This window comes from Leptodactylus fuscus, chromosome 2, assembly GCF_031893055.1.
Source record: "Leptodactylus fuscus isolate aLepFus1 chromosome 2, aLepFus1.hap2, whole genome shotgun sequence".
In the NCBI taxonomy this organism is placed as follows: domain Eukaryota; kingdom Metazoa; phylum Chordata; class Amphibia; order Anura; family Leptodactylidae; genus Leptodactylus; species Leptodactylus fuscus.
Genome location: NC_134266.1, coordinates 267,395,893 through 267,420,049, shown reverse-complemented (window position 1 = coordinate 267,420,049; position 24,157 = coordinate 267,395,893). Strand labels below are relative to the sequence as shown.

The 24,157-nt window shown below is 46.0% G+C and overlaps 1 protein-coding gene across 4 annotated transcripts in view; it reads right to left on the bottom strand.

Annotated features, from left to right (window-relative positions):
* The window catches only part of DLG2 (discs large MAGUK scaffold protein 2), a 1,022,754-nt gene that overhangs the window by 778,370 nt on the left and 220,227 nt on the right, over positions 1–24,157 (bottom strand). The window contains exon 1 of one of the 4 annotated variants that reach the window (XM_075266205.1): positions 12,085–12,814. The exons of the other annotated variants lie outside the window; for them this stretch is intronic. Coding sequence (XP_075122306.1) covers positions 12,085–12,114 — 30 coding nt within the window. The 5' untranslated portion in view covers positions 12,115–12,814. Of the gene's footprint in view, positions 1–12,084; positions 12,815–24,157 lie in introns of those variants that run through there. 4 annotated transcript variants of the gene reach the window in all.

The following is a 24,157-nucleotide window of genomic DNA, read 5'->3' as shown; positions in this document are numbered from 1 at the left end:
AGCATTTTTCCCCCATATATTATAATAGGATTCGATATTCGATTTGAGTAGTCAAATATTGAGGGGCTACTCGAAACGAATATCGAATATCGTATATCGTGTATTTAACTACTCGCTCATCTCTACTGGTGATTCCAATTGTCCAACTCTTCCCTTTTTGAAGAATTTTTGAAAAATTTCCAATTCCTACCTTCCTAAAGAATTTTTTGGGAAATTTTGGCTACAGTTACGTGACTGTTTTGCCTTATATTGGGGAAGAATAGCCACATGACTGTTGTACGTTAACTCGTCTCACGATGAAAATGCCGTATCTCTAGAGTCCAGGAACAAGAAGGTTGGCCCCCAATGGAAAACCAAAATGGGCTCCACAACCCATCATAGATAGATTGATTGTCCAGCTGTCACCAAACAAGAGGAAGATGAGACTCCACGGATTGTTATACCCCAAACCACCCGCCCCACCCCACCTCATCATATAGCGGTCACCAACTAAGAGGAAGATGAGACTCCACGGACTGTTATACCCCAAACCACCCACCCCACCCCACCTCATCATATAGCGGTCACCAACTAAGAGGAAGATGAGACTCCACGGACTGTTATACCCCAAACCACCCACCCCACCTCCCCATATAGCGGTCACCAACTAAGAGGAAGATGAGACTCCACAGACTGTTATACTCTAAGTCAGCCACCCCACCCCCCACCCCCATATTCTCCCCCTCGACTCCAACTCCCCCACACACACTTTACTAGCTTTGGCAATGCCAAATATCTATTCGGACGTGCCAATAAAGCCTATTTGATTTGATTTGATTTGATAGATTGATAAATACTCACCAGGCCCCATCCATGCATATACCCCTGGGACTAAGAAAGTATAAAAAAAAATATATACATAATGTTTATATTGGCTTCTTCGGTGAATATTTTTGGGTACTGTAGAGGAAGCCATTCTGACTATATACAGGGTCTTTTCCAGGAAAACTAAAAATGGGGTAGGGTAAACTAAAAAAAGAAGTCTTCTGTTCCGGCGTTGGGTTTCCCACTCCATCTCATACAGAAGTGAAGTAGCTCGGAGATCACCAGTACCCAACATGTGACCGTTGAGGCCAGTGATTGGTCACAGTGTTCACCTTAGCTGCTTCACTGGATGGAACGGGGAACCCAATGGCAGAATGGTGGACCAGAGGGAGATGAGTATTGTTTCTTTTTGATTTTATCCCATCCCCATCCTCTTGGATTTTCCAGTCTTCCCCTTTCATTTGGTCTTGATCAGAACTCTATGGAAAAAATTCACACCACACCTGAAAACCTACCAGTCCTGAGATCCACGGGCACTTGCAGGTTTGTAATAACTTATAATACAGAACGCTTACGACTCCATTTAGCTAAGTAAACATCTGACAGAAGGGGAAGAGTGCATTTATCCATTACACGCACTCCGAGATCAAAGTGCTCCTCCTGCTGCCATAGAGACCAAGAAAGCACACATAGAAGAGGCTTCGTTCTTACCCAAATTTGTAATTAACTACAAGGGGAAGAAGACAATTACCATATTTTATAAAAAGAGGGGGAAAAAGTTCCTGACACAATATAATTATTCTCATTAATTATGCAAGGCACATACCCCGGCTCTACGTGATGGTAGCGTGTCAAGAAGACACACAACAGTGCGCTCACAGGAAGCAGATACACAAAAAAGACTACAATTATTTTATAGTTTTTATGTATTTGTTTACATTTTTGGAAAAAAAAAAAGGTTGGATTTTTTTAATTAAATTGAATCAAAATTTTGCAAAACAGAAGCGGCCCCTAAAATGATAAAAATAGAGAGGGGCTCCGATCCATTCCAAGAAGAAGGCGACTTGCATCCTATTGTAGGCTAGATGGACACAACATAAGCATAAAATACCCACCCTAAGAAAGAGGCGTTGATTTTTTGCTTTAATTAAAGGGATTGTCCATGACTGGGGTTGAGCCGATCTTGAGATTTCGGGATCAATTTTAAAATACAATTTCCGATCATTTTCCAGACGATCCCGATTGTGAAGTTTGCTCGATCACCGATCGGGATCTGATCTTTTCCGAACCCAATCGCTCAACCCTAGTCAATGCTTCTCTATGGGAAAAGTCACTTTTAGGGTTGAGCCGATCTTGAGATTTCAAAATCCGATTTCTGATCATTTTCCAGCTGATCGCGATTGTGAAATTTGCAAGATCGACGATCGGGATCTGATCTTTTCCGAACCCAAACGCTCAACCCTATCCATGACTTCAGATTTCTGGCCTATCTTTAGAATAGGTCATCAGTATAAGGTAAGTGGGGTCTGACATCATAAATAGAGATGAGCGAGTAGGTATTCGAACGAATACTATGATATTCGAAATACTCGTACTCGATCGAATACTACTCCTATTCACAGTAAAGATTTGATTCAGAACCAGCGTTGATTGGCCGAATGCTATATCGGCCAATCAACGCTGGTTCTGCAGCAGGCTCGTCTTCGCTAGCCGGGAGAGCTGGCAGCTTGCGGTTATGCGGGAGCTGACTTTTTCTCATAGGAATGCATTGACCAATGTTAATTGGCTGAATGCTATTGTATAGCTTTCAGCCAATCAACACTGGTTCTGCAGGAGGGATGCTGCAATACTATCCTGCGGGTCTATCATTCCTACTCCTTCCACTTTGCTTTTAGGGCTGGTTCACATTAGCGCTTGACTCCTGTCCGGAAGGAGTCCACAGGAGGACCCCCCAGAATGGAATATCAGCGCAACTGCAAGCGCTGTGCAGTTAAAGCACACGGACCCCATAAACTATAATTGCTGTGCACTGCACACGAACCCCGTTATAGTCTATGGGGTCCATGTGCTTTAACTGCACTTCGCTCATCCTAAACACTCTCCTCCTGCTACTCGTGGACTTGGAGACTCTCCTTTACACAAATAGTGGTTTCCCCTGAAACGAGCATTTTTTTCCATAGACTATAATGGGATTCAATATTCAATCGAGTAGTCGAATATTGAGGCTCTACTCGAAACAAACCTCAAATTTCGAATATTTCACTACTTGCTCATCTCTAATCATAAAGTGATGGGAAGCCCCAGTAATAGAAGATTGAATACCTCTTGAGATCCTGTATTATACTTCACAGCTGCATTCACAATTATTTGGGCTTCAGAGCTGAAATCTTACATTTCCTGCCTGTTGAGGGTCTTTCCAAAACTAGCTTTGGTAATTTGCATTCTAAGGGAGCCTTCACAAGATGTAACACTGCGCTCATTCTGAACGTAAAAACACGTTCAGAATGAGCGCGTAAAAAGCAGCTCCCATTGGCTTGAATGGGAGTCGGCATACGTGAGTAATACATTGAAAGCATAGGGAAAAAGCCTCCCATTGATTTCAATGGGGAGCGCATGTATGCCGGCTCCCATTCAAGTCAATGGGAGCTGCTTTTTACGCGCTCATTCTGAACGTGTTTTTACGTTCAGAATGGGCGCAGCGTAACTCCGTGAGGTTCCATCTCCCTTCTGATGTAGGAACACCTAAGTGGTCCTCTGTGTTCATGGGTGATCCTGTGAAGATTCAATTTTGGGTTTGGGTGGTTCAGTTCAAAGATTTGTTTCGGGCCCAACTAATATTATACTTCTTCAGGCCCCAGAGAGGGGCAGAAACATAATGAACAGTTATACCCACCTGTCCTTGGCATCATTGCATTACTACCATGGCGTCCTCTTCTGGCCTTTGGGGTGATGTCCCCATTGACCTACACCTGGGCGCATGATATCATCCAGGACTCCGAGGGATCACTGGATGATGTAAGGATGCCCAATGGAGGTGAGGGAAAGTGAGTATAAAGGTAAGTTCACATGGGGTTTTTTGGACCGGAACCTGAGGCAAAGGCCGCCTCAGGTTCTGGTCCAAAAAACGGGTAGCCATGACTGAATGCCGGTGCACTGCATCCAGTCGTGTGCTCTGCTCCAGATTAGGCCCAAAGAATGGGCCTAGTCGGGAGGAAGGAGTGTCTTCAGGCCAAAACGGCCTGAAGAATGAGCATCTCGCTTCTTTTTCCGGTAGAGCCTGAAACTTTTGAAGAATTTGGGTCCAACCCAGCTCGATCCAAACTGGTTTGCTTCAGTTCCCTGTATTATATCCAGTCCAGATGAGATATTAGATAGAATACACCTGGTTAATAATGAAATATCCTACTGGGACATGTGGCCATTGTGTGTGTGAGAAATGAGTCGATAACAAAAAATATCCAAAAACAGTTTCATGTTCATGAGATTTATGGCTCCATTTTAACACTAACATTAGACGAATGGTTGCGGCGTGCACAGACAATAGTCTTTCAGGATCACAGTGTGAATTTCCCTCAGATCCACCCTGCCCAAGTGCCCCCCGCCTGGCCCACAGCTGCATTATTTAACCAAGTGTCAGAAATCTCCAGACAAGTGTCAGCTGGGTTATTAGAGTTACGACACGGGATACATATTTTATAGACATCAGCAGTAAGTCCCATGTCTAGGTAAGTACAATATGAATTATTTATCCCCTATAAACAAGGAAAACGGTATTATTTACACGTCCTTAACCCTCACACCGCAAGGAAGTACTCTAATCTGGCACCAGCCGTGACCTGAATTGTCAAATATTCTGGTTTTAAAAATGGAGAATTCACATATAAAGACGGGCAAATTGGCTGGCAACAAGCCGGATGTGTTCCGAACATTCCACATTGTTTCTTCAAAAACTAAGAATTTGCGCATGCCCGCTTGTAGTGCGGGCATGCGCAGTCGGCTCTGCCCAGGCCCGATGCCTGGCAGAGTGAATTCAGAGCCAGAAGATGCCGCGGGGACGCTGCACGGAGAAGACTTCTCGGAGGATCCAGCCCGACCCTCACTCATGGACTTGGTAAGTATAATTTGATTGAACGTTGCCTACCCCTGAAACGAGCATTTTCCCCCCATAGACTACAATATGGTTCGATATTCGATTCGAGTAGTCGAATATTGAGGGGCTACTCGAAACGAATATTGAATCTCGAACATTTTACTGCTCGCTCATCTCTAATCATGTCCAATCACAATCCTCATCGGTGACCCGGGCAGATGAGGTCACAGAAAAGCACCAGATGCCGTGAGGAGGAAGACAAAGAGCGCTGGACGCTGCGAGAAGGCTCAAAAGAGGTAACGGAAGATGAGTATAAAGCTGAGTTCACATATGGTTTTTGGACCAGATTTGGAGGTGAAGGCCGCCTCAGAATCCGGTCCAAAAAACAGGTAGCCGTGACTGGATACTGGTGCAGTGAAGTTGCGGCATTCCGCTCCGGACTAGGCCCAAAGGAATGGGCCTAGTCGGGAGGGAGTGTCGCGCCGCGGACGCCGTGGAATTCATGTCAAGATAAGGCAGCTCGCTTTTTTTTTTCTGCAAGCAGCAAAAAAACGCTAGCAGAAAAAAAGAAGTCAATGGGAGGTGTTTTTTTTGGAGCCGAATCGGGGGTTTGTGTCATCTGAACATAAGAGGAAACAAGTCTTCAAAGGTTCACATATCCATTAAAAAAAACCTTCCATGTCATATATATCATACATTTTTTAGCAGATTAGCCCTTCTTCAGGCTCCATCTCTAAATGTCACCTTTCCATTACTAAAGCCTCAGATGGGACGGCCATTGCCTGCTATGATGTTCTCCATGACTCAGGACCACCGCACTCTTGTCACCCAGCCCACAATTCTGTCCTTGCTTCTACAGAACTAGCAGCGTCCTGGGTAGACCCCCCCATGTTCTCCTAGTCTAAAGGCCGTATCGCTTGGTTCTGCTGAGCATGCATGTGTTTTTAATTAAGACAGGGAAGTAAGTCCCTGGCAGGTCCCTTAGGTGGTGGTTTATCCTTGAATTCTCGGCCACTTTTCAGTGAGTGCGGAGATTCTGTACTAATACAATTTAATAGCCAGGTACAGGTAAGGAACAAGTAAGAGATTTTTTCCACTGAACAAGATATGTTAAAAAGTTTTTGTTTATTTAAAAAAAATGGAAACCAAAGGGTTAAAGGGTTTTTCCAGATTGGAGTAGCCTCATTGGACAGGTAATGGGGTGCAGGGTCCAGGATGCACACTTATGTCTAAATATGAGAAGTACCCCTAACACGTATGGCCTGGGGTTGAAGCATCTGTAGATGTTGACACCAGTTTTGGTTCAGAATGGGTAAGACATGCCAAAGCCAACTTTTTGAAGTTTTGGGGGAAACCACTCAAGATTCGTTTCAGGTTTGGTGGCTCTCTGAACAAGTTTGGATAGAGCCGGAAGTGAAATTATTATATTTTGAGGTTTCTTTAGCACCCCAGAGTATAATAGATGGAGGCCCATGGGAAGTGTAGAAAAAAATATTGATACTCTCCTTCCTTCACCTCTTTTGGGCCTCCAGAACTTTCTCTCTGGATCATTGGTGACGTCATGCACCCAGGGTTACCACTAAGGCCTGTGATTGGGCCTCAGTGGTGACATGGGCATGTCGAGCCTCATGACATCATAACCCTCAACTTTCCCATGTGACTGCTGTGGCCCAGTTCCAGGCCTCAGCAGTGTGATTTGGGCACACTGGACGCCACAATGAGCTCCACAAGACATGAGGGAAGATGAGCGTAAATCCCTTGGACCTGTCCCTATAATACTCCAAGGTCTGAAGACCCCACAGTATAATAATTTACTGAAATTACATGTGGTGGTGACCATTTTAGTTCAAAATAATTTGGGATATTTGAGATAAAGAGCTAACCCTTGACTTCCCATGACATTGAGTTGGCCGATCTTCAAGTTACTCTGTTTCTGGTGATTTCCTTCCATGGATAAATACAAACCTTTATATACAAAAAATGAACATAGAAAACTATCGAAGATGATCCCCATCCACCAGCTCCCTCCCTCCTGCCTTACGTATTTTTGGACGCCTGTACTAAACAGCTGTTCTCAGACTTTATCACTACGCGGCCAGATGTTGGAAGCCGCGACTCACCCTTTATGGGTTTGTTTGTTCTGAGAATCTATTTATATAAGGCAGGTATTACAGGGAAAGTTTCAAGTCAACTTATCCGCGTTCATATATTACAGGTAGGTAAGTAGTACATGCCATGTTTGTCTCACGCTCCAGATAGGAATGGGAACAAAGGACAACAGCCAAGGGATCAGAGATCAGACGTCCACCCATAGTTGGTGGGTAGAGGTGTACCCTTCACATTAACTCTTAACGTGCCCTTACACTTTAGAAGAAGGTTGGCCAAGTCCATTGACTTTGGTGGGAGTGTTGGCCATCTAATTTGCTTGGGGGTCTCTTGACACTTCTAGAGCATAGCAGATTTTGTCCTTATTCACACGCTTGTATCCGCGGATGGAGTAGTGTCCATGGCTAATCCCAACATTCATACCCATTAAAAGTAGATTATTTTCTTTCATTTGCTAATAATTTTTATCTATAATTTTAGCCATGCCCCTAACCCCTCTATTTCTCCATTCCTACCAAGGTCTTTTGTATCCCAACACAGTAATATTGACCCCACAGAATAATATCCCCTCATTGGTTCCCACGTAATGTAATGTCCCCTCAAGTGGCCTCAACATAATACAAGGTCCACCAATAACATGATGCTCCCTCAGTGGCCCCCACATGATATAATGACCACTCAAGTGGCCCCTACATAATACAATGTATCCTCAAGTATCCCCAAGATAATGTTCCCTGCCCTTCAAACAGTATACAGTGTATGCATACACATTAAAAAAAAACTGAAAAATAACTCACCATGTCCTGTTCCCATAAAAACAGGATTGTCCCACTCTATCCTAACACAGGGCCCAATGCCATACCCAATGCCCAATGTCATACAGGTTTGGCCCTCATAGATTTTCGCACTGGGGCCCAGAATCTTGAAGTTACTAGTAAATGCATTTCCCCCACAAGGGGTTGAGAAGGTTTTATCATCACACACTAACAACTCGGAACATTGGATGTTGCGATTAATGGGTGTCCATTGAGAAAACAATATAAAACTAAACTAATACAAGTGAACGATCTGCTTCAGTTCTGACTATTGCTCCTGTGTGTCAGTGATAGCCAGGGCTGTATCCACATTAGACATCAACCCTGGGACTGGGGTCCAGTAGCTCAGTAGGGCAGTATTCAGAGTTAAAAACTGTTACCAACTTTTATCATTTGGCATTTCGACAACTATAGAACTTTTGATCTGGCAGGTCGACCCCTTTAACACCCCATATTCTTCTTTAAAGGGCTTGTTGAGGATTAGAAAACATGGCTGCTTTCTACTTCTCAGGAAGTGACCTTAGGTCCATTGACTAGATGACAATAGTACAGCTTAATCACATTGAAATAAATGGGGCTAAACAGCAGTGTGGCCATGTGACTCACAGACATGATGTCACTTCTTGAGAAAAACAATGGAGCCATGTTTTCTGATCCTGGACAACCCCTTTAAGGTTGTACACGCACAAAACCATTTATTCTCTGGCCTACTGGAAAGGTAGGAAAGGTGCTTGGTATAGATTGTAGTGAAGGTGATCTTCTTGCAGGTACTGGATTTGTGATCCTCTTCCTTTAGGTCTTTAGCTGTGTCATGTGACCTGAACCAGACTCTTCAGCTGTCACAGTGGGGGAAATTTACTTTTCCATCTGCACCAAATTTCTGGTATTTGTTATACAGGAAATCTATACGTAACCGGCACAGGTCTCCATCCTGGAGCGCGAACGTGCGCCTGATTTATTAAGACGCCAGAGTTTCCTGATAAATCAGGTGTCAATTGTACCTCTTAGGGCCTTTATTAAAGGGATTATCTAGTTTCTAATATTGAGGGCCTATCCGGTTTATATCTTAATCTGCTGTTTCGGGGACAGTTTGGCCCCGGTGATCTTTACATGCCATAACTGCCATGTTCATTCACCGTACAAAGTGTAGAGGTGACTTTAGGCACTCAATTGCTTCTCTAGCAATGTCCCATTTCTAGTTCCAAAATCTATCGCTACAAATCATACGGCAAGTGAGCAACTAACCAATCTGTGATGGTCCCAGGTGAAAACCCTCACAGATCTAGAATTGACGATGACCTATTTTAAGGACAGTGCACCAATATTAGAAACTGGATGACCCCTTTAAGACTGGCATGTGAACAAATAATAAATCTCTCCTGCTATCTCATGAGTGGACAGTAAGTCTCTAGTCCGCCTTTTGATTTATTCCTATGACAGCCCTAATTTGAATATCATGCAAATGAATGACTAAAAGCCAACTTCCTGTCTACTGCTGGTCACATGACACAGCTGAGGACCAGAAGGACCAGATACAAATGTAGCCACTGGTATGAAGGTTACCTTCACTACAATTTACACCAAGTCTATACCTTTCTAAGGCAGCCTGATTACTGGTCACATGACACAGCTGAGGACCAGAAGGAAGTGGATAACTCATATATCAAGCCATGGCTGAAGAACATAGGAAAGTGTCCAAAATATTTTGGAGCCTGAATTGTTTTTGGAATATTGACATCTCCCTCCCCCCGCCCCCCCCCCCCTAAATTTCAAAGGCCGATTAAAGCACCGTAGTCAACAATGAGCTGGAGAGAAAGCTCCCCCTTGGGGCGTAGCTTTATGGGGTCAAGAGGCAGCCATGACACCTGGGCTATAAGGCCCTACTGCCTTGACAGGACACCAGTAATGGTATGTACCATTGGTGAAGGGTCTGGTCTCACGCGTTTCACTGCCTTTGGCTCCTCCTGGTATGAAACACATTATAAAGTCCATAAAGTGAGTGAACTCTTATAAGACTATAATGTTACTATTCACTTAGATATTTTCGCTATTATAATTGATGTGAGTATGAGCGGCGTCTGGGACTGCTCTTTAATAATGTGTGGGTTGACTTTTATTACAGTTTATGTCTCGGGACTCATTCCATTTAACATCCGGACATGAATTTATCCATCTTGCTAACAGTTTCTACTGAGAATTGCCTGCGAGTCCTGATTCCCCATTGTTTTAGTGCACTAAGCACGGAGAATTACTTCATTAGTGCAGATTTTAATAAGACTCTCAAGTCCTGCGAACATCATATTGATATGCAGATTAAAGCCATTAATTGATTTGCTAATCAGACTCCAAAAATACCAACTCGGATCATCTGTACTTTTTGTACCAAGCACAAAAAAAAACAAAAAAAAAAAAACGGCACATTATGTAACTATAAGGCTCACACAGGAAGTGGATTGGCCAATTTTGGCACCGAGAGTGATGTGGGGAGCCACAACTGTCATGGCTTACGACAATCGAGGCTTCCCTCTCCGGAGTTGGCTCAAATGAACAGATTGCTGTCGCCAAGCGGACGCTGCGGCTCGTGGAATCCGCTCGTGGAATCCGCTCACGGAAAAAAGTAGCCTGGCGGTCTTCATAGACCACCATTGTGAGAGGGCGGATTATGACGTGGACTACGCGCCATAATCTGCCCCCTCTGTGCCAGTGTGAACGGGCCCTAATACTCACAAAAAGCAGACTGCTTTTAAAAAAACAAAACAAAAACAAAACATATCCTATTTTTTTTAATGCCGTATTCAGATTTTTATACCAATATTTTATAAAATTTTTGGATTTTTTTTATTTTTTTTTAATTTTTACAAAAGGTATGTGCTTACGGCTAATAATGGTGCCAAGTGCAAGTCAAAGTACATGTACACTGGGAAGTCCATTTTTTAATTCCATTTTTTATTGTAATTTTTTTTATTGTAATTGTAATTTATTGGTAAAAAATAAATAAATAAAAAATAAAAAAAAATTGCAATATTTTCAAGTCAATCATATAGTCATAAAAAATCCAGTCTATAACCAAGACTATTACAGGCCCACTTTTGCACCCCAATTATGGTTATGTGTCCTGGGCTTACCACAAGACTGGTTGCATAAGGATCTATGATGATGTCATTGATAGGTCCACGGTCAGACTGGGACGTTGGAACAGAATATGGCCCATAATACGCACAGGCAGTTAAACCTCATAATGATAGGATACTCACTAACAAGCAAAGTTTGCGACATAACCCATCTTTTGGATACACTGTAGAAAGTTCAAAAATTTCCAAAAAAATTTCACCTCGTCAAACCAAAACAATTACGAAATTTTCAAAAAGTTCAGTATCATCCAGTATCGTAATTCATTCTAAAAAAGTAAAACCGCACAGCACCATTGCTCCAACTTTTTTCTAAAGTTAGCCATCCCCATGGTCACATGCAGTAAACTAATACCCCAACTGGATTTAATTTTTTTTTTTAATACTTTTACAAATTGTCCACAAATAAAAAAACATCAATTAAATTTTTGATCATCGCTACATTCCAAGTTATTAAAATATAAAAAATGTATATTTTTTCTTACATGAAAAAAAGTATATAAATAATAATAATAATAATAATAATAATAATAATAATAATAATAATAATAATAATAAATAAGAAATGGTAATTTAAAAAAAATTGCGAATATTTTTTTTCTTATTTATATATATATATATATATATATATATATATATATATATATATATATATATATATATATTTTATTTTATTTTTTTTTTGGTTAATACAAAGTATTTTGAATTATTCCTACATACAATTAAACTAATAAAATAGAAGATCAAAAGGTTAATATTTAGTTTTTTTATAAATAAAAAATTAAAATAATAATAATAATAATAATAATAATAGAAAAATAAATTAAATTGAATTTTTTTACTCATTTTTTTTAGATTATTCATACACATACATATATTTTTTATATTTTTTTTCTAATATATATTCAATTCCACTAGTTAAAAAAAAAAAAATCACCTGCCGTCCCTTAAAGCCTCCATAAGCACATCCCAAAAAATGAATATATAAAAAAAAAAAAAAAGCCACGACTATCCACCCCATCCTGCTTTACACCAGGGAGATTTGTCAATGGATCTGCAATCTCAACACTTCATGTCAGCAGCAGGAGCAGCAGCAGACGTTCCGGTCATCCACACAACACACAAAGATATGCAATCCTACCTTGGTTGTCACAATGCACAGACAATCCATTTCTGCTTCGCTCGACTGGTTAAATCACAAATCATAAGCAAATCGAGGGAATCTTTGTCGCTACAGACAAAAAGCCAGAACAAAACAGGAATCTCCGAGCGGTGGAGGCTGAATGTATGTATGTGTGTATGTGTGTGCGGGATTTTTTTTTTTTTTTTTCTTTTCCGATAGGCCCCTTCAATAGGCAAAGCAAGTCTTCCTTCGCAATGCTAAAGGCATCCCTGGTTCACACAGGTATCTGCTAATCCACTAGAGATAATGGGAATCAAAACTTCCAGGCGTGAATGCAGCATGACTCAGGTTACTTTTGTGATCTAAACGTCCCCTTTTTTTTTTTTTTTTTTTCCTTTTTTTTTTCTCCCCGGCAGAAGCCGATGACAAAAGGCAGCACGAAAAAATTCCGACTTTAAATAGTAAGCATGCTTTCCAGAATACTAAACTGCTTCATCATGCCCGTAACAATCTACTGCCAACTTATCTCGTGTAACTACAGGGCATAGATCTTAAAGGGGCAATCCCTAAAATCCTGCCCCGATGCAGAGCGCTCCGTTGGCTTTTTAATATAAGGAGAGCAAATTTTACTTGGAACACGTCTTATTTAAAGACAGCTTCTGCTAAGTATACATGCCATCTGCTTGAATGCCGCGTAGAAAGCGGCTTCTGCAAACAGGAAGACATAAAAGACAGCAGTAATCTTAACTCTATCGTAACCCGGCAGGGAATATTATACACAAGTCAGTGACTTGCTCCTTGACATGGTTCTTTAGGTCTTCGAAATTCCATTGTAATTGGATGATACATAGTTACATACAGCGCCGCACCTCCCATGAGGTGACCTGAAGTGACTGCTTCAGGCGGCGCTATGCCGGGACCCCGGGGGGGGCGGCATTTTTGCTGACCTAAGCCAGTCCAGGACAAGCTGTCCTGGACTGGCTTAGTGTCACCGTCTCGGAAACCCGGCACGGGAAGCGAGTGGTGGATTGGGGAGGCCCTGTGGACGCAGCGCTGCTCCAGCGGCCTCCCCTCACGCTCAGGCAGAGAGCAGGTCCTCTCCCTGCCTGCTCTCTGCCTGCTAACGCCACCCCGTCCGCTCCGCCCGCCCCCTTCGCTCCGCCCCCTCTGCTCCGCCCCCTCCTCCTCAGGCGGCATAAAAGCTAGATTCACCCCTGGTTACATAGTTACATAGTAGATGAGGTTGAGTTCTCTTTCTCTCCCATGGTGGTCCGCCGACCTTTGAGCATGCGCTCCTGGCTGTAGGAGGCAAGCGCATGCGCGGTGGTCTACAGGGAGAAGAAGGCGCTGTGCCACCTAAATTAGATTTTGGATTCAGTTCAGAGGCTTGGGGTTAGTGAAACGAATCTTGAAAATTTGGTCCCCATGTTTCGGATCGGTATGAACCAGGATGTGCCATTAATATTCTCTGGGGTTTGATGAGGTCTAGAAGAGGCTCAGGGAAGGTGCAGACAAAACTAAAAACACAGATATTCAGTTACATATAGTTACAGAGTAAATGAGGTTGGATGAAGACATTAGTCCATCAAGTCCAACCTATAACCCTACAATCCCTACAGTGTTGACCAGGGGAAGGCGAAAAACCCCATGAGGCTCATGCCAATTGCCCCATTTCAGGGAAAAAATTCCTTCCCGATTCCAATCTGGCAGTCAGTATAAAAAACCTGGATCAACGTGATAAGCTGATCCTGGTGCTGGGACCTATAGCGATCAGCAGGAAGTGTTGATATTCCCTGCAGCGCCACCACAATTGGAAAGGAAACATTACTCAGTTCTGGAATCAGTACTGGCATGCCATGTCCTCCAGAGATGGACACTCATTGTAGCCATTCTCGCTCTACACTGTCTACCAATAAGTATTTGGACACCTGTGGTCCGAGAGGCACGAGTGGCAATTACAGCCTCAACCCTCCAGGGCATGCTTTCCCCAAGTCCTTGCATGATGGCTAGTGGTATTTTATTCCATTGGCTTGGAGAAGACAGGTAAGTTCTTTTACCGATTTTGGACGCCTGTTGCACCACTTAGTTCGGCGATCCAACTCATCCCAGAGGTGCTCGATAGGGTTTGAGTCTGGGCTCTGGGCAGGCCAATCCAGTCGGTTAACCTGATTGTCACTGTACCAAGCCATGGTAGACCTCGCTACATGATCGCTGGCGTTGTCATCCTGGAAGTAACATCGGTCCACCCCATAGAACCGCCATAATGTAGGAAGCACACTGCTATCTAAAAGAGTGCAATAGGCGTCGGCGTTGCGTTTACCATGCACTGGGATCAAGCATCCCAGTCCATACCAGGAGAAACACCCCCAGACCATAACTCCGCCTCCGCGAAACTTTACTGGGTGTCCGAATACTTATTGGTAGACAGTGTAGTTGATCAATGAGGGTCTTCAATGCCCCCAACTTCCCCTCTAAGGCTACCCATGCCCATCAGATTTCGGATAGTCCTAAGACATAAGAACTATCTTCCCGATCATGGAGCCAGACGAGGTGTTAAATAAAAAAGAAATACAGTGGCTGAGAACAGATATTTTGGGTCAACAACAAACCAAAAACTTCCACCATGACCAATCTGGTTTTGCCATTCGCCAGCCACCAACAAATATTGGAAGTGTCCTCATGTCCAGCTGTTTGGAATACAGTAATCTGGCCTGGCTTCTTCATACACATACACCCTCAACCTGGCTAAGTAAACATATAAATTGGAAGAAGATGGGACAAATCGCTGTCATACTCCTCTAGAAGCCACTAACAAAAGCAACGGACAGTTGAAATCCACATGAAAGATCCCTATCTCCCCCAACGTCTGCTGTTAGGGGTACTGATAGACTCTCTTTGAGCAGAAGAGAGATAAATTATGCCCTGTTATGTATCTGTCTATTTTAAGGGGTTGTCTAGTTAGAATACAATATAAACTTATCCCCCTCCTCCACAAGGCTCTCCATAATGCCGCACCTCCCTACATTTCTTCCCTCATCTCTGTCTACCGCCCAACCCGTGCTCTCCGCTCACTCAATGACCTAACACTTCCATCCCCTATTATCAGAACCTCCCACGCTCGTATACAAGACTTCTCCCGAGCTGCACCACTTCTCTGGAATGCTCTACCCCGGACAATCAGATTAACTCCCAATTTCTACGGCTTCAAGTGCAAACTAAAGACGCATCTTATCAGACAGGCCGATCACATGTCCTAATGTAAACCCTCTGCAGTTAGAATCCCTAAAACAAACCCGCCTCTGTTCCCACATTACCCCACATGATATGATGCCATTTCAGACTAACTTTATATGTTCAGGCATGTTAAAGGACACGACTGGTGACGGCTCATACAGGTTTATGTTTGTGTAATGACAGTCACCTCTATTACAATATTGTCTGAATACTGTATAAGCAATGCCGCCCCTGCTACCTCTTGTGTCACCCCCTCTACCTCATAGATTGTAAGCTCTTGCGAGCAGGGCCCTCAGTCCCATTGTGTGATGCGATTATTTCTTCTTATTGTATCTTTTTCTCTGTACTTTTACCCAACATTTTGTACAGTGCTGCAGAATATGTTGGAGCTATGCAAATAAAATGTATCATTATTATTATTATTATTATTATTATTATTATCAGGATAGTCTGACTGCAGGCATTTACCTGGAGAGAATACGCCACCCCAAACACAGACAGACCCTGAGCCGGTACAGACTGAGCGCCCACAACCTAGAGATCGAAACAGGCCAATACAGGCAGACGTACAAGCCACGGGAGAAGAGACTGTGCCAGCACTGTGACCAGGGGGCTCTAGAAGACGAGACCCACTTCCTGCTACACTGCACCAAATACTCAGCTGTGAGGGCCGTCTACTATCAAAGACTCTCTGCCACATCCCAGACTTCATATCTGCAGACGAGAAGAGGAAACTCTACATCCTACTGGGAGAAGAAGAGGCCACTGTGGAGATCGCTGCCCAATACGTGTCCAGCTGTCACCAAGCAAGAGGAAGATGAGACCCCATGGACTATCCAACCCCCAACCTCCCATGGACTATTAAACCCTCCACCCGCCACCCAAAAGATGACTAAGCCCCCATCACCCGTCTACCCCATATTCACCGATACCCACACACCCCAAACAACAACGACAAGACCCTAAGGACACTCCAACCCCCAACCCACGAACCCTGTACCAACCCCCCTTCACCAACCCCAACCTCCTATTTGCTTTGGCATCACCAAATGTTTTATTCTCTGGTAACGCTAATAAAGCTCATTTGTACCTTGTATCATTTTGTTACTTGTTATTTTGTAACTTTGTTACTTGGAGCTGTCCATACACCCAAGTCCTAAAGTACAAGATATGATCTCTGCTCTAATAGGTAAGTATCCTGAACTCTTAACATGATCACATGTAACCCATGTTCAGACCACTCCCGCTTCTTGTAAGTTCTGCTTTTACAGTTCTTCGAAAAAAACCATCTTAATAAAAAGTTAATGTCAACCATAATTTCCTAGTTACTGTATATACAGTATATTTTTATAGGGGTCATTTTTAGACACAGAACTCCAAATCCCTCCTTCCCTTTACGGTGATCAAACTCTGGCTGCCTGTAGATACCACTAGGAGAGCCAACAACATATGGATTTATAGGTAGAGACCTCCCCCTAGGGGCAGCGGCATGCAAACACTATGACTGCATTCATCAGGGGCCCCATAGCAGTCTGAGGGATGTCTCTATCGTATGTACAATCGGTGCACACTGACCATATGGCTTACATATACTTCCTTACTGGGTGTGATATAAGTTTTTCAAGACAATATTGTTGGTTGATATTACATCACAGAGTGATATGTTACAGTATATGTAGCTATATGAATTATAGCCTTTCCACAGTTTTGTTAGAATGTTGTGATATTGTATTGAACTGGTTTTATGCCAAATTAGAGTCCATAACCAGCGTTCTGGTCCTGCTGCTCCGACGTCTTCTCAAAGTGAAACTACTTACCGGCTGTGTCGTCCAGGATCCCCAGTCAGTGGCCTCAAGGAGACCCTGGGACATCACAAGTACTTATGTCATGCGCCCTTCGCTGAGGCTGCTGACTGGCCTCCGTGGACACGTGTGGCAGGAACTTCTGTCGGAAGATAACAATAGATAGGGAGGACTGGACTGCCCTCAGAGGCACCGGTGCACCAGGGAAAGATGGGTATGATATATTTTTCACCACCCTGGGTGTATTGCCTGGACTACCCCTTTAAGCTTTATTACCAAAATACACCCTAGTCCGCTGAAGTTACTTGTGCAGAGGACGGCTGGGGAGGCCAAATTTTAATTCCTTTTCTCCGTTGCAGACACTCCAATTCTCATAAATGTCACTGACTGTTCACAAGACACCTGTCTGCATCAGACTGCTCAGATATCCTGGTGACACTGGCACCATAGACCGCATCACACTGAGCGTCATATCCGACACAACCGGCACTGGGACACGGCTTGCCGTGACTTTTGGCCACTGAGTGTATAAGATCTTGTTGCAGAGGTAGCTGTCACACCCGGGTGTGGTGCATGGACAGACAGGCTGGGGCCCCTGTTATAGGCCTTGCATTGGCCCCCAGTTGCTTCTGGTTATATCTGTGATCCGATATCTCTATCCAGCGGCCGTGGCAGATCATACAGAGATCCTTGACTACTGTTGTGCTGTTTTACTTTACAGAGGCGTGCGCGGTCTCTAATCAGCCTGCACAAGAATAAAACGAATGCTCAAAAGGTGTCACTATCTGTCATGAATTATTCAGCCGCTCCCCTGCCTGTCTATGACTGCAGAATGTGTTATGTCTGAGGAACCAACAAGATATTATTCCCATAAAACACAAGATCACCTCCACGCTGAGGCCACAGACATTATCCTATATACAGAAAGTCTAGGCGACATATTCCGATAAATGGTCCGGAAGGATAGACTGGGACTAATATTACACATAATATGGGGTTATATATAATGGTCCACAGCAGGCTCCAAACCCTCTTAGAAAATCGGGGAGTCTCCCGCAATAAACGGGTGACCTCTCTGGATCCCAAAAGAGTGAGCAAATCTCCTAGACGCAGCGGACTAAAGATGCACCCAAATTATTACAGGACCATCACTAGGGTGGGGAAGGAGGTGCATCCAGGCCAAGGAGACTTCAGAGACTAGGTTAGTGTCACCAGACCCAGCATATCACCCCAGCCCTGCAGATAGATAGGTTACTGTCACCAGACCCAGCATATCACCCCAGCCCTGCAGATAGATAGGTTACTGTCACCAGAACCAGCATATCACCCCAGCCCTGCAGATAGATAGGTTACTGTCACCAGAACCAGCATATCACCCCAGTCCTGCAGATAGATAGGTTACTGTCACCAGAACCAGCATATCACCCCAGTCCTGCAGATAGATAGGTTACTGTCACCAGAACCCAACATATCACCCTAGCCCTGAAGATAGATAGGTTACTGTCACCAGACCCAGCATATCACCCTAGCCCTGCAGATAGATAGGTTACTGTCAACAGAACCCAACATATCACCCTAGCCCTGAAGATAGATAGGTTACTGTCACCAGACCCAGCATATCACCCCAGCCCTGCAGATAGATAGGTTACTGTCACCAGACCCAGCATATCACCCCAGCCCTGCAGATAGATAGGTTAGTGTCACCAGACTCAGCATATCACCCCAGCCCTGCAGATAGATAGGTTACTGTCACCAGAACCAGCATATCACCCCAGCCCTGCAGATAGATAGGTTACTGTCACCAGACCCAGCATATCACCCCAGCCCTGCAGATAGATAGGTTACTGTCACCAGACCCAGCATATCACCCCAGCCCTGCAGATAGATAGGTTACTGTCACCAGACCCAGCATATCACCCCAGCCCTGCAGATAGATAGGTTACTGTCACCAGACCCAGCATATCACCCCAGTCCTGCAGATAGATAGGTTACTGTCACCAGACCCAGCATATCACCCCAGTCCTGCAGATAGATAGGTTATTGTCACCAGACCCAGCATATCACCCTAGCCCTGCAGATAGATAGGTTAGTGTCACCAGACCCAGCATATCACCCCAGCCCTGCAGATAGATAGGATACTGTCACCAGAACCAGCATATCACCCCAGCCCTGCAGATAGATAGGTTACTGTCACCAGACCCAGCATATCACCCCAGTCCTGCAGATAGATAGGTTATTGTCACCAGACCCAGCATATCACCCCAGTCCTGCAGATAGATAGGTTATTGTCACCAGACCCAGCATATCACCCTAGCCCAGCAGATACATAGGTTATTGTCACCAGAACCAGCATATCACCCCAGCACTGCAGACAGATAGGTTACTGTCACCAGAACCAGCATATCACCCCAGCCCTGCAGATAGATAGGTTATAGTCACCAGAACCAGCATATCACCCCAGCCCTGCAGATACATAGGTTACTGTCACCAGACCCAGCATATCACCCCAGCCCTGCAGATAGTTAGGTTAGTGTCACCAGCAGGGCCGCCGTCAGGAATTTTGGGCTTTGCGCACCGCGGGAAATTTAGCCCCACCCACTGTTATGTTGACTCCGCCCACTCATTAATTTTCCATTTGCCCGCACACTGTATAATCCTCCTACAGTCACCCATAAATTATATGTCCCCCCTCCGTCTCTCCCCCAGCTTCATATACACCCTTCATCTGCCCCCAGATTCATGTCCCCTCCATTTCTGCCCACAGATTCATGTCCCCACATCTCTGCCCCCAGATTCATGTCCCCACATCTCTGCCCCCAGATTCATGTCCCCACATCTCTGCCCCCAGATTCATGTCCCCCCATCTCTGCCCCCAGATTCATGTCCCCTCCATCTCTGCCCCCAGATTCATGTCCCCTCCATTTCTGCCCCCAGATTCATGTCCCCTCCATCTCTGCCCCCAGATCCATGTCCCCTCCATCTCTGCCTCCAGATCCATGTCCCCTCCATTTCTGCCCACAGATTCATGTCCCCTCCATCTCTGCCCCCAGTGTCATGTCCCTCGATCTCTGCCCCCAGTGTCATGTCCCTCCATCTCTGCCCCCAGATTCATGTCCCCTCCATCTCTGCCCCCAGTTTCATGTCCCCTCCATCTCTGCCCCCAGTGTCATGCCGTCCTCTCCTTCATCTTCCCCCAGTTTCACGTTCCACATTACACTTACCTTCTCCTTCGTTCCCCCGCTGCTCTCTGCGCGCCTCTCTCTCTTACTGGCGCACAGTTGTAGACGCGATGTGACGTCATCACATCGCGTCTACACTGCCGGGTAGCCGGCGGCAGCGGTGAAGCGAGGAGCTCACCTGTGTCAGCTCCTCGCTTCGCCACTGCCGCCGTTCTCGCTGACACATATGCGGCTGAGCCGGGTTCCGGCTCAGCCGCATATGTGTCAGCGAGAGAGGCTGTGTCAGCGAGAGAGGCGGCAACGGCGAAGCGAGGAGCTGACCTGTGTCAGCTCCTCGCTTCAGCCGTGTATGTGTTCAACTCAGATCTGCGTCCTCTGGACGCAGATCTGAGTTAAAACAGGACATACAATGACTGCTGCCGGCGCCAGGGGGCCGGCACACGGTGGCAGGCCAAAACCGGGCCCCCCATTTTTAAATTTGGCCGGGCCCCTGACGCCAGTAGCAGTAGTACTGGCCTATCGGTGGCCCTGGTCACCAGAGCCAGCATATCACCCCAGCCCTGCAGATAGATAGGTTACCATCACCAGAGCCAGCATATCACCCCAGCCCTGCAGATAGATAGGTTAGTGTCATCAGAACCAGTATATCACCCCAGCCCTGCAGATAGATAGGTTACTGTCACCAGACCCAGCATATCACCCCAGTCCTGCAGATAGATAGGTTAGTGTCACCAGAGCCAGCATATCACCCCAGCCCTGCAGATAGATAGGTTAGTGTCACCAGACCCAGCATATCACCCCAGCCCTGCAGATAGATAGGTTAGTGTCACCAGAACCAGCATATCCCCCCAGCCCTGCAGATAGATAGGTTAGTGTCACCAGACCCAGCATATCACCCCAGCCCTGCAGATAGATAGGTTAGTGTCATCAGAACCAGTATATCACCGCAGCCCTGCAGATAGATAGGTTACTGTCACCAGAACCAGCATATCACCCCAGCCCTGCCGATAGATAGGTTAGTGTCACCAGGACCAGCATATCACACCAGCCCCACAGATAGATAGGTTACGTTCACCAGACCCAGCATATCACCCCAGCCCTGCAGATAGATAGGTTACGTTCACCAGACCCAGCATATCACCCCAGCCCTGCAGATAGATAGGTTACTGTCACCAGAACCAGCATATCACCCCAGCCCTGCAGATAGATAGGTTACTGTCACCAGAACCAGCATATCACCCCAGCCCTGCAGATAGATAGGTTACTGTCACCAGACCCAGCATATCACCCCAGCCCTGCAGATAGATAGGTTACTGTCACCAGACCCAGCATATCATCCCAGCCCTGCAGATAGATAGGTTACTGTCACCAGACCCAGCATATCACCCCAGCCCTGCAGATAGATAGGTTACTGTCACCAGACCCAGCATATCACCCCAGCCCTGCAGATAGATAGGTTACTGTCACCAGACCCAGCATATCACCCCAGTCCTGCAGATAGATAGGTTACTGTCACCAGACCCAGCATATCACCCCAGTCCTGCAGATAGATAGGTTATTGTCACCAGACCCAGCATATCACCCTAGCCCTGCAGATAGATAGGTTAGTGTCACCAGACCCAGCATATCACCCCAGCCCTGCAGATAGATAGGATACTGTCACCAGAACCAGCATATCACCCCAGCCCTGCAGATAGATAGGTTACTGTCACCAGACCCAGCATATCACCCCAGTCCTGCAGATAGATAGGTTATTGTCACCAGACCCAGCATATCACCCTAGCCCAGCAGATACATAGGTTATTGTCACCAGAACCAGCATATCACCCCAGCACTGCAGACAGATAGGTTACTGTCACCAGAACCAGCATATCACCCCAGCCCTGCAGATAGATAGGTTATAGTCACCAGAACCAGCATATCACCCCAGCCCTGCAGATACATAGGTTACTGTCACCAGACCCAGCATATCACCCCAGCCCTGCAGATAGTTAGGTTAGTGTCACCAGCAGGGCCGCCATCAGGAATTTTGGGCTTTGCGCACCGCGGGAAATTTAGCCCCACCCACTGTTATGTTGACTCCGCCCACTCATTAATTTTCCATTTGCCCGCACACTGTATAATCCTCCTACAGTCACCCATAAATTATATGTCCCCCCTCCGTCTCTCCCCCAGCTTCATATACACCCTTCATCTGCCCCCAGATTCATGTCCCCTCCATTTCTGCCCACAGATTCATGTCCCCACATCTCTGCCCCCAGATTCATGTCCCCACATCTCTGCCCCCAGATTCATGTCCCCACATCTCTGCCCCCAGATTCATGTCCCCCCATCTCTGCCCCCAGATTCATGTCCCCTCCATCTCTGCCCCCAGATTCATGTCCCCTCCATTTCTGCCCCCAGATTCATGTCCCCTCCATCTCTGCCCCCAGATCCATGTCCCCTCCATCTCTGCCTCCAGATCCATGTCCCCTCCATTTCTGCCCACAGATTCATGTCCCCTCCATCTCTGCCCCCAGTGTCATGTCCCTCGATCTCTGCCCCCAGTGTCATGTCCCTCCATCTCTGCCCCCAGATTCATGTCCCCTCCATCTCTGCCCCCAGTTTCATGTCCCCTCCATCTCTGCCCCCAGTGTCATGCCGTCCTCTCCTTCATCTTCCCCCAGTTTCACGTTCCACATTACACTTACCTTCTCCTTCGTTCCCCCGCTGCTCTCTGCGCGCCTCTCTCTCTTACTGGCGCACAGTTGTAGACGCGATGTGACGTCATCACATCGCGTCTACACTGCCGGGTAGCCGGCGGCAGCGGTGAAGCGAGGAGCTCACCTGTGTCAGCTCCTCGCTTCGCCACTGCCGCCGTTCTCGCTGACACATATGCGGCTGAGCCGGGTTCCGGCTCAGCCGCATATGTGTCAGCGAGAGAGGCTGTGTCAGCGAGAGAGGCGGCAACGGCGAAGCGAGGAGCTGACCTGTGTCAGCTCCTCGCTTCAGCCGTGTATGTGTTCAACTCAGATCTGCGTCCTCTGGACGCAGATCTGAGTTGAAACAGGACATACAATGACTGCTGCCGGCGCCAGGGGGCCGGCACACGGTGGCAGGCCAAAACCGGGCCCCCCATTTTTAAATTTGGCCGGGCCCCTGACGCCAGTAGCAGTAGTACTGGCCTATCGGTGGCCCTGGTCACCAGAGCCAGCATATCACCCCAGCCCTGCAGATAGATAGGTTACCATCACCAGAGCCAGCATATCACCCCAGCCCTGCAGATAGATAGGTTAGTGTCATCAGAACCAGTATATCACCCCAGCCCTGCAGATAGATAGGTTACTGTCACCAGACCCAGCATATCACCCCAGTCCTGCAGATAGATAGGTTAGTGTCACCAGAGCCAGCATATCACCCCAGCCCTGCAGATAGATAGGTTAGTGTCACCAGACCCAGCATATCACCCCAGCCCTGCAGATAGATAGGTTAGTGTCACCAGAACCAGCATATCCCCCCAGCCCTGCAGATAGATAGGTTAGTGTCACCAGACCCAGCATATCACCCCAGCCCTGCAGATAGATAGGTTAGTGTCATCAGAACCAGTATATCACCGCAGCCCTGCAGATAGATAGGTTACTGTCACCAGAACCAGCATATCACCCCAGCCCTGCAGATAGATAGGTTAGTGTCACCAGGACCAGCATATCACACCAGCCCCACAGATAGATAGGTTACGTTCACCAGACCCAGCATATCACCCCAGCCCTGCAGATAGATAGGTTACGTTCACCAGACCCAGCATATCACCCCAGCCCTGCAGATAGATAGGTTACTGTCACCAGAACCAGCATATCACCCCAGCCCTGCAGATAGATAGGTTACTGTCACCAGAAC